The sequence below is a fragment of the Muntiacus reevesi genome, chromosome 4 (assembly GCF_963930625.1).
Source record: "Muntiacus reevesi chromosome 4, mMunRee1.1, whole genome shotgun sequence".
NCBI lineage: Eukaryota > Metazoa > Chordata > Mammalia > Artiodactyla > Cervidae > Muntiacus > Muntiacus reevesi.
This window is the reverse complement of record NC_089252.1, coordinates 113,190,921-113,216,455: the sequence shown is the minus strand read 5'-3', so window position 1 is coordinate 113,216,455 and position 25,535 is coordinate 113,190,921. Positions and strand designations below refer to the sequence as shown.

At 47.2% G+C, this 25,535-nt stretch overlaps 1 protein-coding gene across 3 annotated transcripts in view; it reads right to left on the bottom strand.

The window, feature by feature from the left end:
- The window catches only part of ATG7 (autophagy related 7), a 246,400-nt gene that overhangs the window by 207,716 nt on the left and 13,149 nt on the right, over positions 1–25,535 (bottom strand). For all 3 annotated transcript variants that reach the window (XM_065933893.1, XM_065933895.1, XM_065933894.1), the window contains exons 6-11: positions 21,877–21,993; positions 20,490–20,639; positions 8,809–8,897; positions 7,108–7,229; positions 2,324–2,414; positions 1,426–1,570 (exon numbers count right to left, since the gene is read on the bottom strand). In XM_065933893.1, coding sequence (XP_065789965.1) covers positions 1,426–1,570; positions 2,324–2,414; positions 7,108–7,229; positions 8,809–8,897; positions 20,490–20,639; positions 21,877–21,993 — 714 coding nt within the window. The remainder of the gene's footprint in view (positions 1–1,425; positions 1,571–2,323; positions 2,415–7,107; positions 7,230–8,808; positions 8,898–20,489; positions 20,640–21,876; positions 21,994–25,535) is intronic.

The window sequence follows — 25,535 nt, the reverse complement described above, 5'->3', positions numbered from 1 at the left end:
GACATGAATCTGAGCAAACTCCAGGACACAGTGGAGGACAAGAGGAGCCTGGCATGCTGCAGTCCATGGGGTCTCAAAAAATCAGATGTGACTTAGCAACCGAGAAACCCATAAAAAAAAGTACTCCAAGTCAAGATACAAGAAACAGCCTAAAGGACATGAACAGAACAAACAAAATTCACAAATGAAATCAAACTAAAGACTAACCCTCAGTAATTAAAGAAATGCAAACAAAAAAGCTGTTTTACATTCTCTCTAACATAGTAGTTCTATTTCTAGAGTTTTTTTCCTAAAGAAATAATCCCATGGACATGTAAAGGTATAAGAATGTTCATTTCAACAGCATCTCTAAAAGAAAAATATGTTGAAATTGATTAAATGAACTGAAGACAAGTCATATTAACAATGGGCTTCCCTGGTGGCTCAGACAGTGAAGAATCCGCCTGCAATGCGGGAGACCTGTGTTTGATCCCTGGGTTGGGAAGATTCCCTGGAGGAGGGCATGGCAACCCACTCCAGGATTCTTGCCTGGAGAATTTCCATGGACAGGGGAGCCTGGTGGGCTACAACCCATGGGGTTGAAGAGTCAAGACATGAGTGGGTGACTAAGCATAGCACAGCACATAACAAAATTCTACATAAACATAAAATGGAATAAATAGAAAGAGAACCACAATTATTGTTCTATTGAGTTAAAAAAAGAAACTTGCTATAGACAGGTTGCAATGATCCAAGCTTTGCAAATAGAAATAACTAAATAAGAGCAAAGATGACCAGTGCCTCTCTGTATTAGCACACGCCTATGAAAATTACAGGGAAAGATGCTCCATAGCACTCGACGAAGTCTGGGAAGTGACTTGGGAGGAGAGTGGAGGCAGATATCTTGCTTCCACCTTATAACAAAAGCATGTGTTCCTTTTATACTGAAAGAGACACTGAGAAAAGAAAGGAGGGAGGGAGGGAGGGAGACAAGGAGGAGAAAGGCACTCAGGCACAGTCTGTCGTTCCTGATATCCAAGGGGGGTGGGTTCCAGGAGCCCCTGGAACCAGCCAGAGATTCTTTTTATTTTTTTTTTTTGAGTCAATGAACTCCTGATTGAAGATCAAGGCAGGCTGGAAAACAATTTTTTTTTTTTTTAACCGTAAACTTCAGTCAAAACTGAGCAATAACCCAGGGGGGAGAAAAGGGAAAAAAGGAAGGGGAAATACAACAAAAAGACAAAAAAAAAAAAATAGAGATGCATGCTTGGCTGTTGGGGTTGTTTAGTTGGTTAATTTTTGGTTTGGGTGCCTTTCTTTTTTTTTTTCTTAAAAAACAAAAATGCCTTCCTTGGATGCGAAACCCACAAGTCCGGAGGGTAGACTGTGTAGTGAAAGAAGAGAAGCCACAGCTTGAGAGGCGCCATTCGACCCCTGCAAACTCACCATCAACGTCCGGGCTACGTTACAACCCAAGGTGCCGGCTCCAAGCAGCAGACACTTGGCAGACACCACCTTGTCTAAGTCCAGAGTGGGGACCAATCTCCAACACATCAGCTTGAGGTTGAGATCTACCGATGACTCAGCTAACCTAGAAAAGGAGGGAATCATTTATTTATGTAGCCAGTCACCCTCGTAGGCCCCCAATCTTGTCCTTTTTTAGAAAGAAAGTAGCTTGTGTGAGAAGATAAGAAACAAGTAACGGAGGGAATCAGGATCAAAGGACAAGTAAGACGAGGCTGGAGGGTAAGCGAGGGGGCCAGCGGTGACCACACAGAGTGGTGCACGCCTCCACAGTCCTCAGCAACTGCACCGTGACGGGCCCCCGTCTGATCCGGAGCTCCCAGGAGCCCAGGTGAAATGGGAAGCCTGACTGGTTACAGGGGTTATCATGTCCAGGGCTAAAACCACACCAGCCGCTTAAGAGGAAACGTTTTTCTAATACTGAACACAGAGAAATTTCTGTCCCCTCAGTAGAGGGAGTACTTACATCGTCCCTTCAGCACAAAACTGGTTTCTGTGAAATATTTCTCACCATGGCCTTCCCTGTAGGCTAATGGAACACAAGTGAAGGGGAGTGAATAAAGGACAACAGGTGGAGTAGGTGCACAGGTCTGAGAGGGTGGGCTTGAAGCCAGAACAACATTTAGGATGTCCAGAAAAACAGACGCTGTCTGCCCTTCAGATATCCATCATTGATATTCATTCTCACAACCAAACTCAAATCAGGAGGCGGCCAAGAGCGAATGAACACACTTACTGATGTGCCCCTTCCCCCCTGCAAGCCCCCCAACTCCGCCTGAACTGGGCGATGCGCTCAGCGGGAGCAGCTTCCAAGCTGTACCTTTTAGGGTCCATGCACTCGCTGAGGTTCACCATCCTCGGGCCCATGCCTCCCTTTTGGTTCTTCTCCCATCCGACTGCCTTGGGACAATCTGCAGACAGATAAAACAATGATTTCAGCGAAGGAAAGAAGGCTAGAGAATGAGTCCAAGCAGCAAGATGGCTCACACCTGGATGGGCTCTCAGTCCGCGTCTTTTTCAAGGAGGCCTGCAGGCCTGAATTTGCATCCACTGGCCTTGGCTGCCTCCTCGTGTCCCTGGGCCACGAGGAGTCTTGTTTAGAGACCCCCAGACCCAAGCACGGTCTTCCTACACAGGGGCTTCTGAAAGAGCCCTGACTCTGCCCTGAGTTGCCTCAACTTCTGCAGCTACTGGAAGCTGCTCAAAAAAAAAAACTATACTTGGAGCGGGTCTAAGCCTGTGGAGGGGTCTTCACCTGAGGAAGCCCCGGCAGTGTGCCTGCAGCACACCTTCCCATCCAGGTCAGCGTGCCCCTTCCGCTCCTCATCCTACGTCACCCAGTTGCTCTGTGACCCTGTCCACCATGGCGCGTCTACCTGTCTACAGACCTCAGTCCAGGGACTGCTCCTCTGCCAAGCTGTCCTCTCCCCTAAGACTCTCCTCTCCTCTGACTTTTCCCTTCTCTGCTGATCTCTTTTAACCTCTGCTGCCGGGGGTGGGGGGGGGGGTGGGGGGTGGTATTCTGCAACTCCAATTCCAGCCGTTCTCAAAATGCCTCCCCCATGCAAAGCTCTGCGAGGATGAAGATCCTGTGGCCAGCTGGCCTGGGAAATGCTTCCCACCCTACCTGCGGCTCCGTCTGCCCCGCCCCCACCTGGACAGTCCCTCCCACGTGGTGGAGATGAAGCTCAGAGAGACCTGCAGGAAAGGAGCTCTCCGTAACTCCCTCACCTCGTAACACTGATTAAAGCCCCACGGGACACATTCAGGGAACTGCTGCTCTATTCCACTACTGCAAAATCCTCTCAAAAAAAAAAAAAAAAAAAATCCCAAGTGCTCTGTGGAATACCTCAGTGGAATCCTGGCTTCCTTGGTGGAAATATGGCCTTGTAACTCCTGCGCAAGGGGGCCACCCACGCCTATACTCCCCGCACCTGGGGACCTCAGCCACTTTCCCTTCCTCACTGAATCCCCCAAGTTCAGAAGACAGTCTCAACTCCTTCTCAGGGAGTTCACCCAGCCAGCTACCCTTCCAGCACCATCTCCAGTATCTGCTTTAACTAACAGTCTCTGAAGAGACGGGAGCTCCTGGATTTAAGGTTCGGAGGTATTTTAGGACAACTGGCAGGAATTTTACATTTGTCACTAATTGTACACTGGCTTTCTTTGGAAATTCTCCTAATTTTATATTTCTATCAACACCCTGTTTTCCTTTCCTTGGACCTATTAGCTTTTAACCTTTGTTTCTCAAAATAATATTGCTCAATTTAATTATGGGGCCAAGGGTATTAATTTCCTTTACACAATTTTTTATTTCTGGGCTAGGATGACCAGTGGAAAATCAAGTAGCTTCAAAAGCTACTTGGCTGGGGGCATCTTTCACAGCAGGAAGCCAGAAGACAAACGCCCCTTCCTATTCTAGCTCAGGTACTATGGCCTGGTCCTTTTTTTACATCACAAAAAAATTAAAGCTGAAATAATAGATTTGAGATCTTAAAGAGAAGAAGAACTCCAGAATTATTCTTCTGGGGGAAAAAAAAAGTTCAAACCTGTTACTGATTCACATTTTGTTTGATTTCCTTACTGTTCTTACATTAAATTAAAAAATGTTTCTTTAACACATGGCACAGAAATTTGACAGGAACTTTAGAAACACAGTCTAGTACTATGATTAATAACTCCAATCTAAGCTTGCTCCTATTACAGATAAGAAAGCATAAAACAAAAACAAAATGTCATCGCAAATTAAAACCTCTCTGTACTCAAGATGTTACAGCCATTTTAATGAAATCAGATGTACTTTAAACTTATTGATGATTTTTTAAAAATACCATGTGCTGTGCTCAGTCCTGTCTGACTCTTCTCGACCCCACGGACTGTAGCCCGCCAGGCTCTTCTGTCCATAGGATTCTCGAGGCGAGAATACTGGAGTGAGTTGCCATGCCCCCCTCCAGGGGGTCTTCCCCACCCAGGGATCAAACCCAGGTCTCCTGCACTGCAGGCGGACTCTTTACCATCTGTGCCACCAGGGAAGCCCCCTGCTTCCATCTAATCTACATCCATAAGACATACCCCAAACTGATGAGAAAAAAAATTTTTAGGGGAAAATAAGGCCGTGTTCTCCCCTAGTTGGACAAAGAGGAGAGCTGGCCAAAGTTGCACATCAAGGACAGGAACTGAAAGGAGGGGCCCCCACTCTGAGCCGTGTCCGCCCTGCCCAGCCAGCTGCAGGAATACTCTGGGTCAGCAAAGGCCAGAGAGCCTGGCGGCACCCGGACAGCAGCAGAAGCTACAGGATGTTCAAAACTGTATTTCTTACGACCCTGTCACTGTAGCTATGGGATGTCTCAGAAATGTTAAAAGATACTACCGTGCTAATACCTTCAGTTCACATTACAATACAGGATTTTATTTATTATAAAGTTTTATTTGCAGCTAAGCCGGAGAACATCAATCTGCATCAGGAACATTTGCCTTTCTTAAACTAAACCATCTACGCTTGGTATCAAGTGTAAAGACTTGGAGGCACCACTGTGCTACAGAAAACCGCTTTCTCAAGTGGAAGTGCATGGGTATCCTGGGTTTGCCAGCTTCACCAAGCATCCGTGATATCGCGGGGATCAGAGAGCCATTCAGTGACTTCATCTTAAAAATGGAAAGCAAAGTGCCTCTCCCCAAAGGTGGTACGCAGGAGAGGGTGCTAAATCAAATGCAAACGTCCAAAGACGACGCACTAGAAGCGACCCTAATGCTGGGAAGGACCGAGGGCAGGAGGAGAAGGGGGCAACAGAGGATGAGATGGTTGAATGGCAACACCGACTAGATGGACATGAGTTTGAGCAAGCTCTGGGTGTTGGTGAAGGACAGGGAAGCCTGGCGTGCGTCAGTCCATGGGGTCGCCAGGACTGAGTCAGACACGACTGAGCGACTAAACAGCAACAAGAAAAGACAGTGGAAAGACAAAAGATACCTTAAGGCTCCAAACTCAAGAGTAAACAGCTTCTTCTTTTGCCTGACCAAGCAGAGATTTTAACACTCCTCATCCCCAAAACACACACCCACAGTAAGGCACATGACTCACGGACTGAAGAAAGCAGTGTGCCTTGGGACAATGCAGATGCTATAACACAGGAGCAAATTAAACCATCTAAGTATATAAAAGTACTCTGAAGAGTTCGCCATACAAAGAAAGCTGAAGGGGTCATCTTGGAAAGAGTTCTGAACTTTGGGTAAGATAGGAACTTACCATAAATTAGCATTTATGAAGCAACTACAGTATGCCCTCACAGCATCCATCATTTACACAGGAGTCAGATTCCTCCTGAGGGGTGCTCCACGAGATGGCTATCACTTCCTTTACTTCCACTCAAATTTGAGTATGTTATTCTGTCTTTGTGATGTGTACCTCAAGGTAGACATAGAGATAAATGCAGGACCATCTATACATAAACACATCTCTCTCTCTCTCTCTCTCTCTCTCTCTCTCTCTATATATATATATATATATATATATATATATATATATATAAAAAACATATCTGTGAGCCTGCATTTCCTAACTTATGACATGGGGATAAGATGAAGAACATTAAATGTGGAAGGAGAAATGGCACTTTTGCTGACTAGTTTATGGAGAATAAGATCACACACATATTTTGTAACAAATAAAAATGTAGGTGCATTAATACTTCATTCTTCCTGTAAGAAGGGCAAGGAATAAAGATACTTTTGTTAACCAAAAACAAAAAATAAAGGAAAAAAAATCCTCAGGGCTGAAAAAACTGCCTTGAGGGAATTTCCCGGGGAGAATCTCTGCCTTTGTTCCCATCTGTACAACGGATGGGAATCTCTGCCCTTCGTTCCAGGGACACATTCCCAATGACAAAGAGGCAGGAGCTGTGGTTCACCTCCACTGTCATTGTAAACGGAGGGAAGAAAAGCGAGGCCTGATTGGTTTTTTGGGATCTAAAATCATTGCAGGCAGTGACTGCACCCAGGAAATTAAAGGACGCTTGCTCCTTGGAAGAAAAGCTATGACCAACCTAGACAGCATATTAAAGAGCAGAGACATCGCTTTGCCAAAAAAGGTCCATCTAGACAAAGCTATGGCTTTTTCAGTAGTCATATATGGATGTGAGAGTTGAACCATAAAGAAAGCTGAGAGCCAAAGAATTGATGCTTTTGAACTGTGATGTTGGAGAAGACTCTTGAGAGTCCCTTAGACTGCAAGGAGATCCAAGCAGTCCATCCTAAAGGCAATCAGTCCTGAATATTCATTGGAAAGACTGATGCTGAAGCTGAAGCTTCAATGCTTTGGCCACCTGATACGAAGAGTTGACACATTTGAAAAGACCCTGATGCTGGGAAAGATCGAAGGTGGGCGGAAAAGGGGATGACAGAGGATGAGATGGTTGGATGGCATCACTGACTCGAAGGACATGGGTTTGAACAAGCTCTGTGAGTTGGTGACCGAGAGGGACGCCTGGCGTGCTGCAGTCCATGGGGTCACAAAGAGTTGGATACAACTGAGCGACTGAACTGACCTGAACTGACTGGGTTTCTGATAAATGGTAATTATGTGCGTCCTCCAAGGTGGCAAATTACCTGGGCTGAATGCCATCTCTGGGAGCTTCACTTCGAAGACAATGCTGTGAGCGACGTCTCTCACCCCCTGCAGGGTGCGGTCCCGGAAGCAGACCACTTCCACGGACTGGAAACTGCCACTCCTGGTGTCGGCCCCGGATGTTTATGTTTCGGTTTTTTCAAGGAAGGAAAAGAGAGAGCTCACGTAAGAGCTTCGGCAAACCCAGCTGGAGAGGATTCAAGTCACTGTAAGTACACCGCCCTGACATCCTTGGGGGAAACAGCCTTCACCTCTGAGATTCTGAGCACATCCACATATGCTCCCTTTGTCCAAGCGTCTAGAGCCTGGGTGTGGAACGGGCTCTGATTTCTTTCTAGGTGAGTTTTACATAACGATTTCATATTGCACAGAAATAATTCTGACAAATGAATCTTGAATGCAGGGGGAAAGAAGCTCACAAGACATTACAACAAGACAAGCATGAGTTCCTCCGGTCCCCCTTCTCCCACAGGAGCTTACAGAGCGGGCCGTGGTGAGGAAGCCCAAGCCTACACAGACTCACCACCAGGATAAGCACGTGTAACCCTCTCCTTCTGGGGAAGCTCTACGATCTAGCTATCTCCCAGTGGACATGGTTATCTAAGTAAAGCACACACAGATGTAAATACCCAAATCCTAAACCCACAGGAGCTTGTCTCATGCTTCCTCCCAGTCCTTAAACAGCCCTTTCACCAGTAACTCCTACTCTAACCTCTAAGTCCTACTCTAACTTCTAAGTAGGAACTTAAGTTTTAACTTAAAAGGTCCAGCCTCTTTCAGTCAACACTATGCTTTTTAAACTCATCCGTGTTGATAAGTGTACCAGTAATTCACTCAGGCTGACTACAACACTGCATCCCATGGCAGTGAATACACCCCACTGTATTATCCATTTCATTGTTCAAGGAGATCTGGGTTATTTCCAGTGTTAGGTTATAAAGAACAACGCTGCTATCGGCATTCCCGTATAGGTGTCTTGCTTGCATCTGAGGGTGCATTTCTGTGCTTTATGCACCTGAGAGGGAAACTGCTGAGCTGTAGACAATTTCTAACTTTGGGAGATAGTTCCAAACACATACCCAGCGATGTCTGAGGGTTCCAATTCATCCACATCGCCAACAACACTTGATATTGTCATCTTTTTAAACTCAGTCTGGTGAGTATCTCATTATCTGGTGAGTGTGTGGTAGTATCTTTCATAACAGCATCTTACTATCTTTATTAACGAGTACTGTCTTGTTATATTTTATTTCCTGGATGACTAACGATGTTGGGCATCTTTTCAAATGTGCACTACCCTCTGTTTTATTCAGTTTAGGTTCGGGGGAAAGGGAGGACGGTAGCAATAAGAAAACCCTTCCTGAACACAACTCAGCTGGAGTGGGGGCTAGAGAAGCTCAGGATGGGGATCCCCTGGCTGTGGGTCCTGACCCACCCTACTCGTCTTCAGCGCAATACGATTGGAATCTGAAGCGCCGTAACAGACCTGCTTAGAGGGTCACCACCAATGGAAACTGGGTCATGACAATGTACTGATTTGTTACCTGGTTTCTACATCAGCAATGAAAAAAAATCCATTTGGGAAAACAGAAATATAGACAGAGTCAGACGCAAGGTCAAAAACATATAGTCAAAGACTGACAGAGACAGGCGGGCAGACGGACACACACACACATAAGTACCATCTGTGGGCGGCCAGGACCAAGAAGTTCCTCAAAGGCCATCCGGGGTGCTGCGCCAAGGTACAGGGGTCGTACACGCCAACCGTTATCTGCGAACAGAAAGGACTCCGAGTGAGGCAGGGACCGCGTCAGGGTCACGGCACAAACCCTGCTAATCCCTCCCCTCTCCGATTAATCCGGGTGTGCAAAAGCATCAACTATTAGACACTTGGTGAAGGGCTGGAGGAAAGAGAAGAAAGCAAAAGGACCTCACACCTGACGAAAGAAAGTCCTGATGGCTCGGGTTGTCAAATTCTTCCCTTCACCCCCTGTGAGGAACTAGACACATTTAGAAGGAAGGCTGAAAGGAAGACAGGGAGGGAGGGTGGGAGGGCAGCCAATCGTCAGGGCTCACACAGAGAAGATCCTGTCTCAAAGAGATACGGTCTGTGAAAATTGCTAATTTTCATGTAATGAGAAAAGTCAAAGAGGGGCCACTACCACTGTAAGGAAGCGTACAGTCAGACCAAACTCAAAAGGTGAGCCTTCGATACTGCTCACCTGCACCTCCTCCCACTCCTCCCCCTTCCAGCTCCCCCAGCCCTGCTCTCCATCTGGAAACACTGCCTGAACTTCAAACGCCGTGTTTTTTAAGGAAGACTGTCCCCAGTGGAGGCCGTCACTCTGTCTTCTCTGCTTCCTGATCCCTCTGTACATCATACAGGACAGCTTTCACTTTTTCTGTCTCCTTCCTCTCAAAAGACAATGAGGCCTTCATTTCTAAATACCGTTCTCCAGTAAAAGGAATCAGGGCTCTTTGGACGCATGGGTAACCCTACGGCTAGAGCAGGGGAAAAAAAGGGCTTCCTCGATGGCTCAGTTGTACAGAATCCACCGGCAATGCAGGGGACAAAGGAGAAGCAAGTTCAATCCCTGCGTGGGGGAGGGATGGAGGAGGAAATGGCAACCCACTCCAGGGTTCTTGCCTGGGAAATCCCATGGACAGAGGAGTCTGGTGGGCTACTGTCCGTGGGGTCACAAAGAGTCGGACACGACTGAGTGAGCAAGCAAGCACAGCAGGGAAAACAGAAGACGAGCCTGGAGCAGAGCGTACACCAGAAAGTGCTGAATAAACAGAATGCCAGGGGCATTCAAGGGGCACCAGAGACACCTGAAAAGAGCTCTCAGTGCCCAAGGCTGGAACAAGGTGAGAAACGGAATAAAGAATGCAGTATTAGATTATAACCCAACATATAAAATAAATACCTATGAGTCCATAATGACATAAATGAAGAGACGAATATTTGAAGGGGAAGGGACAAGTCTTCCTTACAGAAGGTTTCCAAGCAATATATGTAGATACAGACCCCCCAGGGACAGAGCTTAATCCTTCTTCACCCTGAGTGTGGGCTTGACTTGGTGACTCTTTCCCAGAGAAAAAACAGTAGGGATAATTTTGCAATATTAGAAAAACAAGGGAATTCCAGAAAAATATCTATTTCTGCTTCATTGACTATACAAAAGCCTTTGACTTTATGGACCACAACAAACTGGAAAATTCTTAAAGAGATAGGAATACCAGACCACCTACAGGTCTCCTGAGAAACCTGTATGCAGGTCAAGAGGCAATAGTTAGAACTGGACAAGGAACAATGGACTAGTTTCAAATTGGGGAAGGAGTACATCAAGGCTGTATATTGTTACCCTGCTTATTTAATTTATAAGCAGAGTACATCATGTGAAGTGCCCAGCTAAACGAATCACAAGCTGGAATCAAGATTGCCAGGAGAAATATCTACAACCTCAGATAAGAAGATGATACCACTCTAATGGCAGAAAGTGAAAAGGACCTAAAAAGAGCCTTTTGATGAAGGTGAAACAGGAGACTGAAAAAGGTGACTTAAAACTCAACATTCAAAAAACGAAGATCATGGCATTTGGTCCCATCACTTCATGGCAAATAGATGGGGAAACAATGCAAACAGTGGCAGCTTTTATTTTCTGGGCTCTAAAATCACTGCAGATGGTGACTGCAGCCATGAAATTAAAAGACACTTCTTCCTTAGAAAAAAAGCTATGACAAACCTAGACAGTGTATTAAAAAGCTAAGACATCATTTTGCCAACTAAGAACTGTATAGCCAAAGTTATGGTTTTTCCGGGAGTCATGTACAGTTGTGAGAACTGGACCATAAAGAAGGCTGAGCACTGAAAAATTGATGCTTTTGAACTGAGGTGCTGGAGAAGATTCTTGAGAGTTCATTGGACAGCAAGGAGATCCAACCAGCCAATCCTAAAGGAAATCAGTACTGAATATTCATTGGAAGGACTAATGCTGAAGCTCCAATACTTTGGCCACCTGATTCGAAGAGCCAACTCACTGGAAAAGACCCTGATGCTGGGAAAGATTGAGGGCAGGAGGAGAAGGGGGGAACGGAGGATGAACTGGTTGAATGGTAACACTGACTCAATGGACATGAGTTTGTGCAAACTCCAGGAGATAGTGAAGGACAGGGGAGCCTGGCATGCTGCAGTCCATGGGGTCACAAAGAATCAGACATGCCTTAGTGACTGAATAATTTTGCAGTGGAGAAACCTGGCCAATTCTACCTTAAACAAGTGATCATGTTTACCACCACCAGGAATGTCATGTGAGTTTCAGGTAGCTAATACATGATGTGACGACAAGGGCACTTCCCTTTGGGGCACTCTTTCCAAAAATAATCCCAACTGCTATAACCCCATTTAATCATAAGTAAACATCAGGCAAACCCAAACCAAGAGGCATTTGACCAAAATAACTGAACCAATACTCTTCAAAATTGTGACGGTCACTAAAAACAACAGAAGTCTGAGGAACAGTTAGAGACCAGAGGAGGAGACATGACAACAGAATGCAGTCTCCTGGATGGGATCCTGGCACGAAGGAGGATGCGAATGGAAACACTGGTGAAATCTGAACGAACTCCAGAGTGCAGTTAATGGTTATGGATTAACGTTGGTTTCTCACTTCCGACAAATGTACTGTGATAATGTAAGGTGACAACACCAGAGAAAACTAAAATGGGTGAGGGTAGCCTCTGCACCATACTTCAGCTTTTCTGTAAATCTAAAATTATTCCAAGGTCATTAGAAAAAGAGAAGAGAGCGAGCATCTACAGAGCAGGGAGTAGCTTCCAGGTCTCCATGATGAGTTCACAGATACACAGCATATACCAAATGAAGGCAAATGAACGGTGAAAAGAGAGGAAGAAGAGAGGGAGCAGGGGGAGGGGGAAAGGGTGGTGAAAGGGTGGGAAGGACGGTGGCTGGCAGAAACCCATTAACTTATTAGCATCAACTGTATTCAATTTTCCACCCCTAGTACCAGGCTAGAGGATGTATGGATGTGAGAGATGGACCATAAAGAAGGCTGAACGCCTAAGAATTGATGCTTTTGAACTGCAGTGTTGGAGGAGACTCTTGACAGTCCCTTGGACTGCAAGGAGATCCACACAGTCCATCCCAAAGGAGATCAGTCCTGAATATTCATTAGAAGGACTGATGCTGAAGCTGAATACTTTGGCCACCTAATGTGAAGAACTGACTCATTGGAAAAGACCCTGATGCTGGGAAAGATGGAGGGGAGGAGGATAAAGGGCAACAGAGGATGGCATCACCGACTCGATGGACATGACTTTGAGCAAGCTCTGGGAGATGATGATGGACAGGGAACCCTGGTGTGCTGCAGTCCATGGGGTCAAAAAAGAGTCAGGCATGCCTGAGCAAATGAACAACAACTAGTACCTGGCTAGTTCCTCCCTGATGCCCCCACTCTTTCCTTTCTCAACACTACAGGTTCTCCACTCAGCGATGTTTTAACCCTGGGATTCTCCTGGGTGAGACGGTGAGGGCATGGTCTGAGAGACCGTTTCCTATGACAAGCACGAGCACTCCGAGGAGGCCCCCGCCTCGCGCTCTCTCTGAATGGACACGCTACCTTCCGGGAGTTTTCCTGGTCCAGCTGGCCATCACCAACATGGGGGGCAGCTTTTTGTTTTGTTCCCCCATATAGACGGCGATAGACGGCATCTGTCAGGCTGACTACATTTAATAAGTCATCATCGCTTCAACTTCACACTTAAAAAAATTTACCAAAGGCATTAATCACTTTGTTATCCAGCAAGAAAATGGGGAGAAGGGAGAAGCTGGCATTCAACGACTGTACCATTGGAAAGAGCTTAGAGAAGAGAATGGCCTGATGGTGGGCGGAAAAAAAAAGTGCTGGCTATAGCCCCAGTGGGTATGGTTCTAATCCTGCCGCTAATTGATTCTAAGACCTTGGGGAAGGTCTTCCCTCGCCTGTAAAATGAAGTGGTAAAATCATTCCATCTCAAAGGAGTCCTTCTAACTCCAGAATTATAAAGCTTTATAGGCCATTAAAGAGGGGAGAAAAAAAAAACTTATATAGGTTACAAAACAACACAGACTATATTAAGGTTCAATTTTACCTGGTGTCTAAAGGCTCTTTAATTTTTATTTGGGAAGAACCCAGACATGTCAATCCAGAAAATACCATTCATACAGAGATGTTGCATTTCAATTTTCAAATACAACTCCATAAACCTGGGCTGTTATCAAATGTTCTGAGTTACTCTCTTTTGATCTTCAGCAATTTCCTACACCTCTCTACGCCTTAAATTCTCATCTATAGGGTCACACTCACCTGCACTTGGCACAGAGACCAAGAACAAGATAAGCACTCAACCAACGATAACTATAACCACAAAAATTCCACGGTAGTAAATTCATCGACCTCTTTGTTCAGTTCAGTCTATCACCGTTGGTCACCTACCTTCAGCTTCAAAGTTATCAATTCTTAGCTGGCAGAGAAAAAGGAGGGTAAGTTCTAGTTTAATCAAATATTCTCTGGGTCTAGGTTTCATCATCTGAAACTGTAGAGCTGAGACTAAATGATATTTAAATTATATAAATTAGCATGTGACATTAGATAGTACAAGTGGATGCTTAATTTCAAAAAATGAGCATATTTCTGACACTAAATACAAAGGCAACCAGGCAGGAAGGTAGTAAGAAAAAAAAATCCTTTTAGATAAGACCAGGAAGAAGTTTCTTAGAGCAACCTGACCTAAAAATGAGCTATAGAGAAGGAATAAACCACTAAAGAGAAATTTACCACTTATTTATAAAGAGAGGTTAGCTCAAATCTGTTTTAAAGGAACTCCTCTACCCACAGGAGGCACGCATAAGTACAAAGAGCAAGCGTCCAGAGAGGAAGATGACAGAATCCATTTGACGCCACGCTGAGCACAATGAAATAGTCCTCTGATGATTCAAAAGTGACCCCAAAATCTTTCAGTGCTTTAGGAATCAAACCTGCAAGCTTAATCACTATAGGATTCAGTCCAAATGAGGCTGAGCAAGCCAGTTTAACTATTTTGGTAAACAGACTTTGTAAATGGCAGTCAGAAATAACCATTGGCTAGGAGATCTGGATTCTAGAACTGGCTTCGCCACAAATTCATTGTGTGAACTTGGGCAAATCACTTCCTTTTACAAGAGAAATCAGCAGAAAGAAAATGTAATTGCAAAAAAAAAAAAAATCTGTTTAGAAGGTTTATGAAATAAACACTCCTTTCTCCTTGGCTGAGAGCATACAATTCATTGAAGTTGTTCAGTAATAATCTGGCTACCATCCACCCAGAAATTTGCCGAAAAAAGTACAACGAGAGAAAAGAAAGAGGGCAAAATTGCCAACTTGAGCGTCTGGAGAAATTTCCACACTGATGCCATAAAACAGGCTTATCTGACAAATGGCTGTCTATTACCCACACGCTCAATGTAACAGGAAATGCACAAAGGGGATCATGTGTTTTAAAAGTATAGGAAAAAAGTTCCGAGATCTCATGCGTGGCGATGTCACCGATGGAGGCCATGATGTGGAGACCGCTGAATGAAGAAACAGCCCCTAACTCACAGTAGACCAATTACTGCTCCTTTGCTAGTGCTCTCGTCCTAAGATTTCACAGCCCGAGAACTGAAGGCTCACGCTGCCAAAATGACAAAATGTTTCCCAAACATTCAATCTCGAATAGCTGTCCTGAAGAAAGAATGAGACTCAATCAAGCAAGCTTTCCCTGACGATGGGCGGTGGGCCAGCGTCAGGGGCTGTATCAGCATGAACCCCAGAAGAGCTGCAGCAGCGCCACCACCAGGACCCACACTGGAGGGCAAAAAGAGCTTAGACAAAGCCCATTCTCAGCCAGCCCAGTGCATATAATACTCAGTGCTGCTCAGGGAACACTGCGAGCTTGAGGGAGATCGGCAGTCTGCGGGCAGAGTCACCAGAAGCAGCGGTGCGGGAGCTGGCCCCCCAGGGGGAGGCCACCGGGTACTGGCCCTTCCCGGCTCCATAGCCCGTGACTCCACGCACTGGAAGCCCAAGAGTGGCGGGGGGCGGGGGGCACGGTGAGAGAGCTGAGGCCACGGAAGTAAGCAGACATCACGAAAGCACAGCACCCCACCCCGAGAGCCTGATCGGACATCGGCCAGCGCACGACTGAGGATAAACCTTAACATGCCCAGCTCCTTAACCGAGAAATTCCACATCTAGAAATCTTTCCTAAGGAAACAAATAATTCAAAGTACAAAGAGGAGGGCAGGGAGGGTGGGATTTCAGGCATAAAGAAGCTCCTAATAGTGAAGAATTACGGGAAACCTAAATGTCCGAAACTTGAGAAATTCACAATGATACGTATTTGTTAAAAAAGATGTTGATGCACAGTTTAATATTATGCTAAAATAAAACAGAAGGTAGTATAATCTGAGTCATTAGAAACTGCACAGGAGATTAAACGATTTTCAGTAAATGGAGCGCTATGAGTGCCCACTGTGGGCAGAATAAACCATTTTACGGAAGTTGGGGGCGGGTTTCTTCAAAGAATCATGAGTAGGTTTCACTCTGAAGAAACTGAGAAGAGAGGAGGCAGAAGGAGGGAAAGGAGACGGGAGTTCCAGGCACAAGCCTACAGGCGGAGGGCAGTCAGCACCTCCGAGGGGAGCACCAAGGGAGCCAGGGCCGGATCCACACAGGGCCCGGGCCACGTGGGGTCCTCTGCATGGGGGAACCGGGGACAGATCCGCACAGGGCCCGGGCCACGTGGGGTCCTCTGCATGGGGGACCCGGGGACAGATCCGCACAGGGCCTGGCCACGTGGGGTCCTCTGCATGGGGGATCTGGGGACAGATCCGCACAGGGCCCGGGCCACGTGGGGTCCTCTGCATGGGGGACCCGGGGACAGATCCGCACAGGGCCCGGGCCACGTGGGGTTCTGCACGTCACATGGGGGACTTGGGTTCTTAGAGCACAGGAGAGACAGCATTGATCTGCCTCGTTTGGAGAGTGACATGATCAGATCTGCTTTTCAGGGACTTCCTGGGATGATATGGGGACGGACTGGGGGGAGGCCTGAGCAGGCACACAGAGCCCCCTGGGAAGCGACTGCAGGAAAGCAGATGAAAGGTCGCAAAGCTCAGGCCGGGAAGGTGGCAGAAGAATAGCAGAGGCGGCAGACAGAGAGAAGTTTAGGAGGTGAAACCCACGGATATGGTGCTGGTAGAGGACAGAGAGGTGTCCAGCTGGCTGCCCAGATTCCCAGCCCTCGTGACCGGATAGATGACCGTGTCGCTACAAGACAGCGATGCCCAGGAGGGGACCAGACTTGGGGTGAAGACCTTGAGTTCAACTCAGACATATTGAATTCGAGGTGCTGGAGAAGGCAGGCAGGGGGTTGGATAACGCAGGCCAGGGTCCAGAGGGAAGTTCAGGCTGGAGAAGGTGGTCAGTAGGGTTGTGGGCACCAGGTTTCCCAGAAGAGAAAGCAGACTAAAAGGAGAGAAACCTAGAGGGATTCCAACAGTTCTCCAGCTTCTGTGTGAAGATACCACGGCAGGGCTGACAGAGGAGCAGTGGCTTCTCGAGGGTCAAAGTCCCTGGTAAGAGGAGGAGGCACGAAATAGAGTAAAACAGGAAGCTGGAGCACAAAGGCAGGAATTCATGTAGAAAAGAATGCCTATTTCTCAAAGGACAGGATAAAAAATTTCAAGGAAAGTTTATGACTCAAGGAACACGAAAGAGAAAGTGGAATTATGTGAAAGCAAGTGAGCAGGGTTCACACCATGAGGCAGGAACAGGCTTGAGTGAAGTGAGAGCTAGGTTTCACAGACACCACATCTCCAGAAAGAAAGAAATAGTCACTCAGTCAGGTCCAACTCTTTGCGACCCCATGGACAGTCCCTGGAATTCTCCAGGCCAGAGTCCTGGAGTGGGTAGGCTCTCCCTTCTCCAGGGGATCTTCCCAACCCAGGGATCGAACCCGGTCTTCCGCACTGAATTCTTTACCAGTTGAGCCACCTGGGAACCCCTCATGTCTTCAGGGCTCTGCTCCAGTCCTGCTTTCCTGGGAAGTCTCCATGCTCACCAGCCTCGCGCTTGTCCACAATGATCAGCAGCTGTCTCCTCTCTAAATTCACGCACACACCGTGTGCCCGTCAAGTGTCTGGCATCACGCTACATGTGGGGCCTGTGCTGTGGGGTGTAACACGGTCTCGGTGTGACAGCTGCTCACGGGCTGGTCAGGGATCCCAGCTGAGACGACCTGTGGCAAACCAGCGATGGCACGCGAGCCCAGCAGGTGCCCGGAGAGGGACCGCGACCAGCACCCAGAAGAGAGGTGTCAACCAGTGCCGGGACCCGCCAGCGCTTCCAGGGTGTGAACTGGGAAGGCGGGGGTGAGGCACTGGCCAGCGGCAGGAGGAACACCGGCTGGGCATGATCTAGGGCGGGAAGACAGGGAGAAGGAGAGGCGGGCAGGGGCGTCTGGAGGGCACAGCTTGGGGAGCAATCGAAGGTGAGGTGGGAGGGATCGGCAGGCACCAGGTCTGAGGAGGCCCTGAACGCTAAGCCTTTCTAACTCTGTCTTGAAGACCACAGGAGCCACGGCAGGGTTTCAGGTAGCAGAGGGACACGATCCAATCGCTACGTGAGAAAATGCATCCGACAACACGACAACACGGCGTGGGTGGACGGGACCCAGGACCACCCAAGGGAGGTCGGCCGCGAGGCCACGAAGCTCCTGAGGGCCCACCAGTCTGTGCAGCTTCTGGTAACCCTTCCTAGAGCAAGACTGGACACAGAGGCACAGATAAACCACCAAGTATCCGTGTCACTTCGCTGGCCCTTCTCTTCCGTGACTTGAACTTCTAGTGAACTTTCCACAAGTCGATGTCTCATTGCTCCTACAAGGGCTCGGATCCCACAAGAACAGGTGCAATCATACTTCACAATTTCTGACTCACAGGAGGTGCTCACGATATGCGCTGAGCCATGTCAGGCTTTCCTGAGATACGACCTTAACCCAGTGAAGGATGCCGTGTCCAAATTGGGTGGTGGTTGGCCTCTGGGTCAGGAGCCTCGCCAACTCGCCCAGACCACTTCACAGGAGACGCCAGAGAGCTGTTCAGGCTTTAAAAACCGGCTGCTGCTGAGAAGGAAAGGAAGTGGACACGCACTGCCCACCTGCAGCACGCTGGGCACATTATCCACGTCATCGCATTTCTTCCTTGTCAGCAGTGTCGGGGTAGAGAGGAGCCTGGCAGACTATACAGTCCACGGGGTCTCAAAGAGTAAGACACCACTGAGCAAGGATGCACACACAGGCAGTAGCGTCACCATGGACAGTGAGACCTTGGCGACGCAAGGGTGTGCGCATTCCCCAAGGTCACAGACCTACGAGGTGGCAACACTGGAAGCCAGACCTACTTGATTCCAAATGGCACGCAGGGTCCACCTCTCCCCCAGTGACATGAGAACGAACTGGAAGAAAGTGCATGGGCTTCGGAACCAGACAATTCAGCCGTTTGAGTCTCATTTTTGTCAGAGAAAATGCAGGACTTCCTTGGTGATCCAGTGATTAAGAATCTATCTGCCAAGGCAGAGAACATGGGTTCGACCCCCGGTCTGGGAAGATCCCCCATGCCTCGGGGCAACTAAGCCCATGTGCCATGACTATGGAGCCCACGGACCCTCGAGCTGGTGCTCCAAAAACAAAAGAAGCCCAGTGCAAGGAGAAGCCTGCCCACCACAACTAGAGAGCGGCCCCTGCAAGCTCAACCAGACACAGCAGGCACACAGCAACGAAAGACCCGGCACAGCCAAAACTAAATAAAAACAGGAAACGCAGGTACTGAGAATACCTATGCCACGACGTTATTCCACGACAGAGCACGTGAAAGCCCCCTTCAAACTGCCAAGTGCTCTGCCAACTGCTGCTCTGGCAGAGCCGCCCTCTGGGGGAAGACCATGTCTTCACCACGCACAATCTGAAGTCCAGCCGCGTTCAAAGCCAGGCTGATTTGCCCCATCTGCTGTCACAATGGTGGGGCCTTGAAGCACCAATGAATGGTTTCGCTGCTGCTAAGTTAGCTACAGGTCTGTGAACCTGACTGGTGTGGGGCCAGGGGCAAGGATTATAATAAAAACCCAACCCTCAGTCATCAATCTAAAGAGGGCTCCCTCTGACAAAGAAAATGCTAGTGTAGGTGAGAAAGAAAAAATCTACTTAAAAAAAAAAAAGGCACCTGAAGTTCAGGCCAAGGAAGAGGCACCAGCGAGAGGCCTGTCTCGTCTCAGCTCTGACGTCCCTGCACGGTGACTGAAATTCTCCCACTTGCTTTCAAACCTGCATGATACTCATCATCAATATTTTATTTTTAATTTTCAGTGTCTTAATATGGCAAGGACAGCTTCCTATCTATCTCATCACATCTAAAAGACACTTACAGTACTCCTTCCCTCATTCAAAAGAGTTTTACTGAGGGCCCGAGGCGAGGGCTGGCCACTACATTGAGGCAGATGCTGTGGGACTCGGTCCCTGCCCTCTGGCAGCGCAGAGTCCAACAGCACGAAAGGCAGTGCGTGCAAGGGAGTGAGAAGGGGAGTGAGGTGGGGCAGGCCGGGGCCAGGGCGGTGAGCTGAGGGGACAGGTCACACCTGAACACGAGAGGGCCTCTCCATGAACGCAGGGCTTTGACAACGGGACAGTCTCTTAGCAGCCCCACAGGCAGGACCTACTTCAGGGACCAAACTACACGAGGGCAAAGACAGACACGGGGACACCTCTGGGTCTGTTAGCTTAGGGGGCTGTGGTGAAAACAGAGGAGCTTAGCGGGAGCAGTGGTTCATGAGGACAACAGGGGAAGACGAGGCAGGAAAGCTGGCCCGGGGGCCGAGGGCAGGCGTCTTGAGCTCTTGCTCAGTGAGCGGCACAGGGAACGAGACGGGGCCGAGGGAGACCCCTGCGGGGTGGAGACCGTCACCGACCAGGAGCGAGAGGACCAGAGTCTGCACTGCCGCCGTAGCTCTGGCAATGATTAAAACATAGATAGAAAGTGTATCAGAAAGAAAAACTGAGGACGCGAGGAATCCACAAGTACTCTGAGGCGCCACAGAGCTAAGAAAGCCTGGAGGAGGTCCTGATTTGGGAAGTGAAGGGGTGGGGGCCGGTGAAGATGAGGAGATGTCCTGAAACCTTCTCTGGAAGGCTTAAGAAACCTAAATGAGCTGGAATTTCACAGTGGTCTCTCATAACATGAACATCAGATTTTCTTATTGGATAATAAAACGCTCCTCAAAGTTTCTCTGACCTTTGTCCTTTGACCTGGGAAGAAATCGCTGTAGTGTTTGAGCGAGGAAACCAGCACCGTGGTCTCATCATACTTGATTAGGAAGTAAGGCAGCGCGGGGACTCCTTCTGTCTGACAAAGGTCATCATACGCGTGTTCCAGGGCTTGAATCTGAAATCAGGAAACACTGAGTTATTCTCCAGACAACTACTTACCTAGCTCTGAATTGAGAAAAAAAACATACGATAAAAGATACTTTCAGGCCAGAAGACCGGAAGTGATTGACCATACCCCTGTTCCTCTTTTGCAGCAACCAAACCTAAGAGTGCCCCAAATCATACCACCTCACTTTGAGATAATGCTTCCCATGTGCATGCTGGAGTGTCTCAGACAGGAGCATACACAAATACTTTACAGGACCCTTAGCAATGATGGCTCCCAGTTCCCTAAGATGCCACCACGAAGGTTTAGCGAGGCATCCAGACACTAAGCCTCACCTGTGATAAACAAGCATGAGTCTACCATGGATGGATTTTGCCCTGACCCCTTCTATAATCTTCAATAGCTCCCTTGAGACACGCTTTCTCTTACTTATCATACAACTGACTCATTCACAAAGCACAATTCAAGGCTGTTTGTAGCTCATTCACAGGAATTGGTCACAATAATTTGAGAACATTTTGTCCCCATTAAGAGAAACCTCCAACCCATCAGCACTCAATCCCCAGGCCTATGCTTTTGTTCCCACTTGCATTTCTCCTTAGAAAATTCAATCCACAGAACCACAACCTTTGATTTATCTTAGCAAATGAGCTTTTTAATTAACAAGGGCTCTTCCTGGCTTTGGATTTCTGGGCTTTAATGAGTGACATGCTTCGTGAATTCAAGTCATCTTGACACTCAGTATTTGCCTCGATAACAATCAGAATTTGGGGGCTGAGGATCTGTCTTCTACCAACTTGATGGTTTTCACTGCTCTTCTGGGAACCACGTCTAATGACCTTATTATCTTCCTTAAACTGCAACGACTAGCTCTGTAGGGACCATCCTTAATGTAGAAGTTCTGCAACTTGGCACAAAGGAAGGAAGAAGTCTTCTCTTTGGTTGCAAAGACTCTCTCCACTGAGAGTGGAGATCACGCTTTGGCAAATCCCCACAGTCTTTCAAAGTGTTTCTGTAATTCCTCCCTACTGGCTCAGCATCTCAACACAGGTCACGAGGACCTGGACAAGTGCTGCTGACCACGCTTCAAACGCGTTTACAAAACACTGCAAGTAAGTCTGCTCCTAGTGCCATCTTTGGAGGATTCCAGAGACTGCCTCCTCATCCAGACAAGTGCAGGTCTGTCTTTAGAATGAGCCAGATACACACTGAAACCCAGTTTGATCTGCATTTTATTTGTTGATACCTGTTTTGGCAAAAACCATTGATCCAAGCCCACTGGCCCCTGAATGAGGGGTATACTCTCTGGAAGGCAGAGAGCGGGGGAGCAGAACCAGTAGTAGAAGTGGTACTTCTTTAGATCCTGGAAGAAACAATACAACATATCAGAATAGCACCGGTGATCACACGGAAATGAGCCTACTAACGTTAACTTCCCAAGAGCTACATAAGAAGAAAAACTAATGCACACGAGAAAGGACCAGCTTCTCAGAAATCTCCCAACAGAACTCATGACAGACAACAGAACCTCCATGTTTATCTGAAATGTTCCCACACATTAACATTAATGTATCAGGATAGACATAATATATTTTATCGACCACTTGCTAATAGAAAGTATTCAATAAGTAACTGATGTTATTGTCATCATTGTTTAACATATAAAATTACCACGGGAGGTAACTATTATCAGCAGATTTCATAGACAGAAAACTGAAGCTTAGAGAGGGGTGGAATGCTTGAACATAGATACTAAGTGGCAGAGAAGAGAGTAGAATTCTACTTCCAAAATGTAAGCTCTTGTCCATGGTACCAGGCGTACCCAGCATGCCATCTGTGGAGGTACGACTTCCAGTTACCACTCTTGTCACAACTGAATGAACTAAGCATGCTACTAAAGTTATTAGAACATGCTACACATAACCTGAGATAATATAACAGGGTTTTCAGAAATGTCGTATTGGTGAAATTCAAGTTACTAACTAAGCACTTGCTGTGTACAAGGCAAAATGTTAGATACTCCGGCAGTAAGAAGATGAAGAAAATTCAGCCCAGTGCTCAGGTAGCTCAGTCACTGCAGGGAACAGAGATGAAACAAGCACTTGAGTAGCTGGATGAGTCACAGAAGAGGTTCCAAGAACTAAGGTGCACGGAAGATAGAAGAGGCTGTGCCTTCAGGGGTGTATGTGACTGCTCCCCAACCAGGGGAGGTGATAATGGGCCAGTGACTTGTGAGGCTGTCCCCACTCAGGTCCAATGTTCTCGTCTCTGAATTTCTGCAGCAGGTGTGGCCTGAGTCACTCATGTGGGAGGATCCTATGGTCATGTGGGTACCTGCCAGCTTCCCCACCAGCCTGTTACCATGGACCACTTTGTAGTTTATTTCACTTCTTGACATTTCCTCTTGAATCTTGCTAGGAATCAGGAGGGGATGGATGCTTGACCACCCTTCATTGAGGTATGAGTCATGTACCATAAAGGCCACCATGTTGGACTCACCTGGTGGCGTAGTGGGTGAGAATCTGCCTGCCAATGCAGGGGACCCAGGTTTGGCCTCTGGTCTGGGAAGATCCCAAGGGCCGGAGCGCCACACTACTGGACTGTGCTTTTAGAGCCCGGGAGCCGCGACTACTGAGACCACACGCCCTGGAGCGTGTGCTCCGACAAGAGAAGCCACTGCGGTGAGAAGCCCAGGCACCTCAGCTAGAGAGGAGCCTCCGTTCGCTGCAACTAGAGGGAGCCCACACAAGGCAATGAAGCCAGAAAAAAGAAGTCACCATGTTAAAGATGTTAAAGCATATTAAGTGGTTTTCTAGCACACTGACAAGGCTGTACCACCTTCCCTACCAATTTCAGAAAGTATTAATCGCCCCCGAAAAGAAACCCCAATAGCAGAAACTCCCCACTGGTTTATTAGTTAGAAATACCATTCACAGAAACTCTTCATTCACCTCACTCTCATCCCCTGGAAACCCCTAGCCTATGTCCAGTCACTATAGCTTTGCCTATTCTGGACTTTCCAAACAAATGGAGTCATACTAGGTGACTTTTTAAAAACAAACTTACACATAAACACATGTCCAGATGAAGAAGACTAGTCATTATAGCTTCCACAGTTTTTATTTCTGCCACTAACTGATCAACTAAGGACAAATTCCCTTTAACAACAGCAAAGCAAACTGCAAAATGGAAATTAATAAAGTGTCTGTACCTTGGAATCCTAGAAAGAGCAGAAAGGAAAGAAAAACACCTCTAGAGATTTTTCTCTCTTCCATATGCTTAAATGATTTGTCGTAACTGATCTTTAGCAAAAGGTTAAACGATTCAAGATGAAGGCCTTGGCTGCTTCTAAGAGCTCTTATCAGGTCATCTTCAAGAGTCAAAAGGCTTGAATTTCTTAGGATGCTTTTCAGGATACAAGAGACCTCGATTACATCAAACACAAAGCCCTTTGTGTCTGACAGGTTTCTGAAGACAGAGACTTTTAATTTTTTTAAACGCAGGCTAAGAACATTCAGCAGAAAGGGCAACATGGCCAACTCACATAATGACTCTGGGAGATGCCTTAAAGCTTTAAGTGAGACCCAGTGCTGTTTTCTCATTAAACACAAGTTGTCTATTAGATTTTCTAGCCAGAACTCTTAATACAGAAGATGTATAGACGGTAAAGTTAAAAAAAAAAACACTTTAATTAGCATTGCCTTTATTTATCCTTACAAAATTACTCAAATTTACAAAATCAAAGCCAAATTGTGTCTAGTAATCCCCTGAAGCATCTGGTGCTTTTCCATCTCACCACTGAGACACAGAAAACAATTTAACTTGTTAAGAAATGTGCTCCTTGTAGGGCCCCCATGCCCATCGCCCCCGACTCTGGGTACCACCCCCAGTTTGAATCCTTTCTCTCTCCCCTCTGCCTCCGGTGGTGTATCAGAGAGGCAGCAGGAGGAAGAAATGGAGGACGAGTTCGTGGGGGAGGAAGGCAGGCAAGACCTGTTAACTTGGCAAACCAAAAAAAGAGAAGAAAAATGTAGGGAAGAGGATTTAACATCCGAAGCTGATAAAGCTGGGGTGAACAACCAGCGTGCTTAACACGTGTCAACATCAGTACATTTACATGCCCACTCCAACGGGCTATCTTCTAAAGAAATAAGCGGGAAAATAAAATCAGTGTGGATGACAATGTTCACTGAAACTTTTTTTTAATGATAGTGAAAACTGGGGACTTGCCTTGCAGTTCAGTAGTTAAGACTGCTTCCAGTGCAGGGGTCGTGGGTTCGACCCCTGGTTAGGGAACTAAGATCCCACATGCTGCGTGGTGCAGTCAGAAGTAAAATAAAATAGTGAATACTGAAAACAACTTAGATATAAAAAGGTCTACAGAACATATATTTGACAGAATACTATAATGCCCATAATTATAAAGGTAAATGAGCGTTCTGTGGAGCTACACACACGCACGCGTATGTGTGTATACACATGCACACGCGTGGGGTGGCCTGGCACTTCTATTAAAACCAGCCCTCACCGTCTCCCCATGTGCCCCATCACTGACGCTCCCTCCCCCTGCTTCCCTGGGCAGCAGCTGTTCCCCTAATGTGATTTCTTCTCCTCTTCAAAGCTGCCCTTAAAGTTCATTTTAATTAGCTCTCACTTAAATAAAATATTTTCTTTGTTAAAAAACAAAACAAAACACAGCTGTGTGGACAAGCTATGCAGGGTGACCCCCTCTCGTCTAGAAGTCACCTGGGGATGGCTTAGATCCTCGAGTCGTCACCTGTTCCTTACGTCGATGGACCCAGCAACTGAACTCTGCGGCGCTGAACTAAACAAAGACGTTAGCAGCAATGGACCCAGCTCCTGGAAACGGACTTCGTCATGTCCTCAAATGACGACAATTGTGTC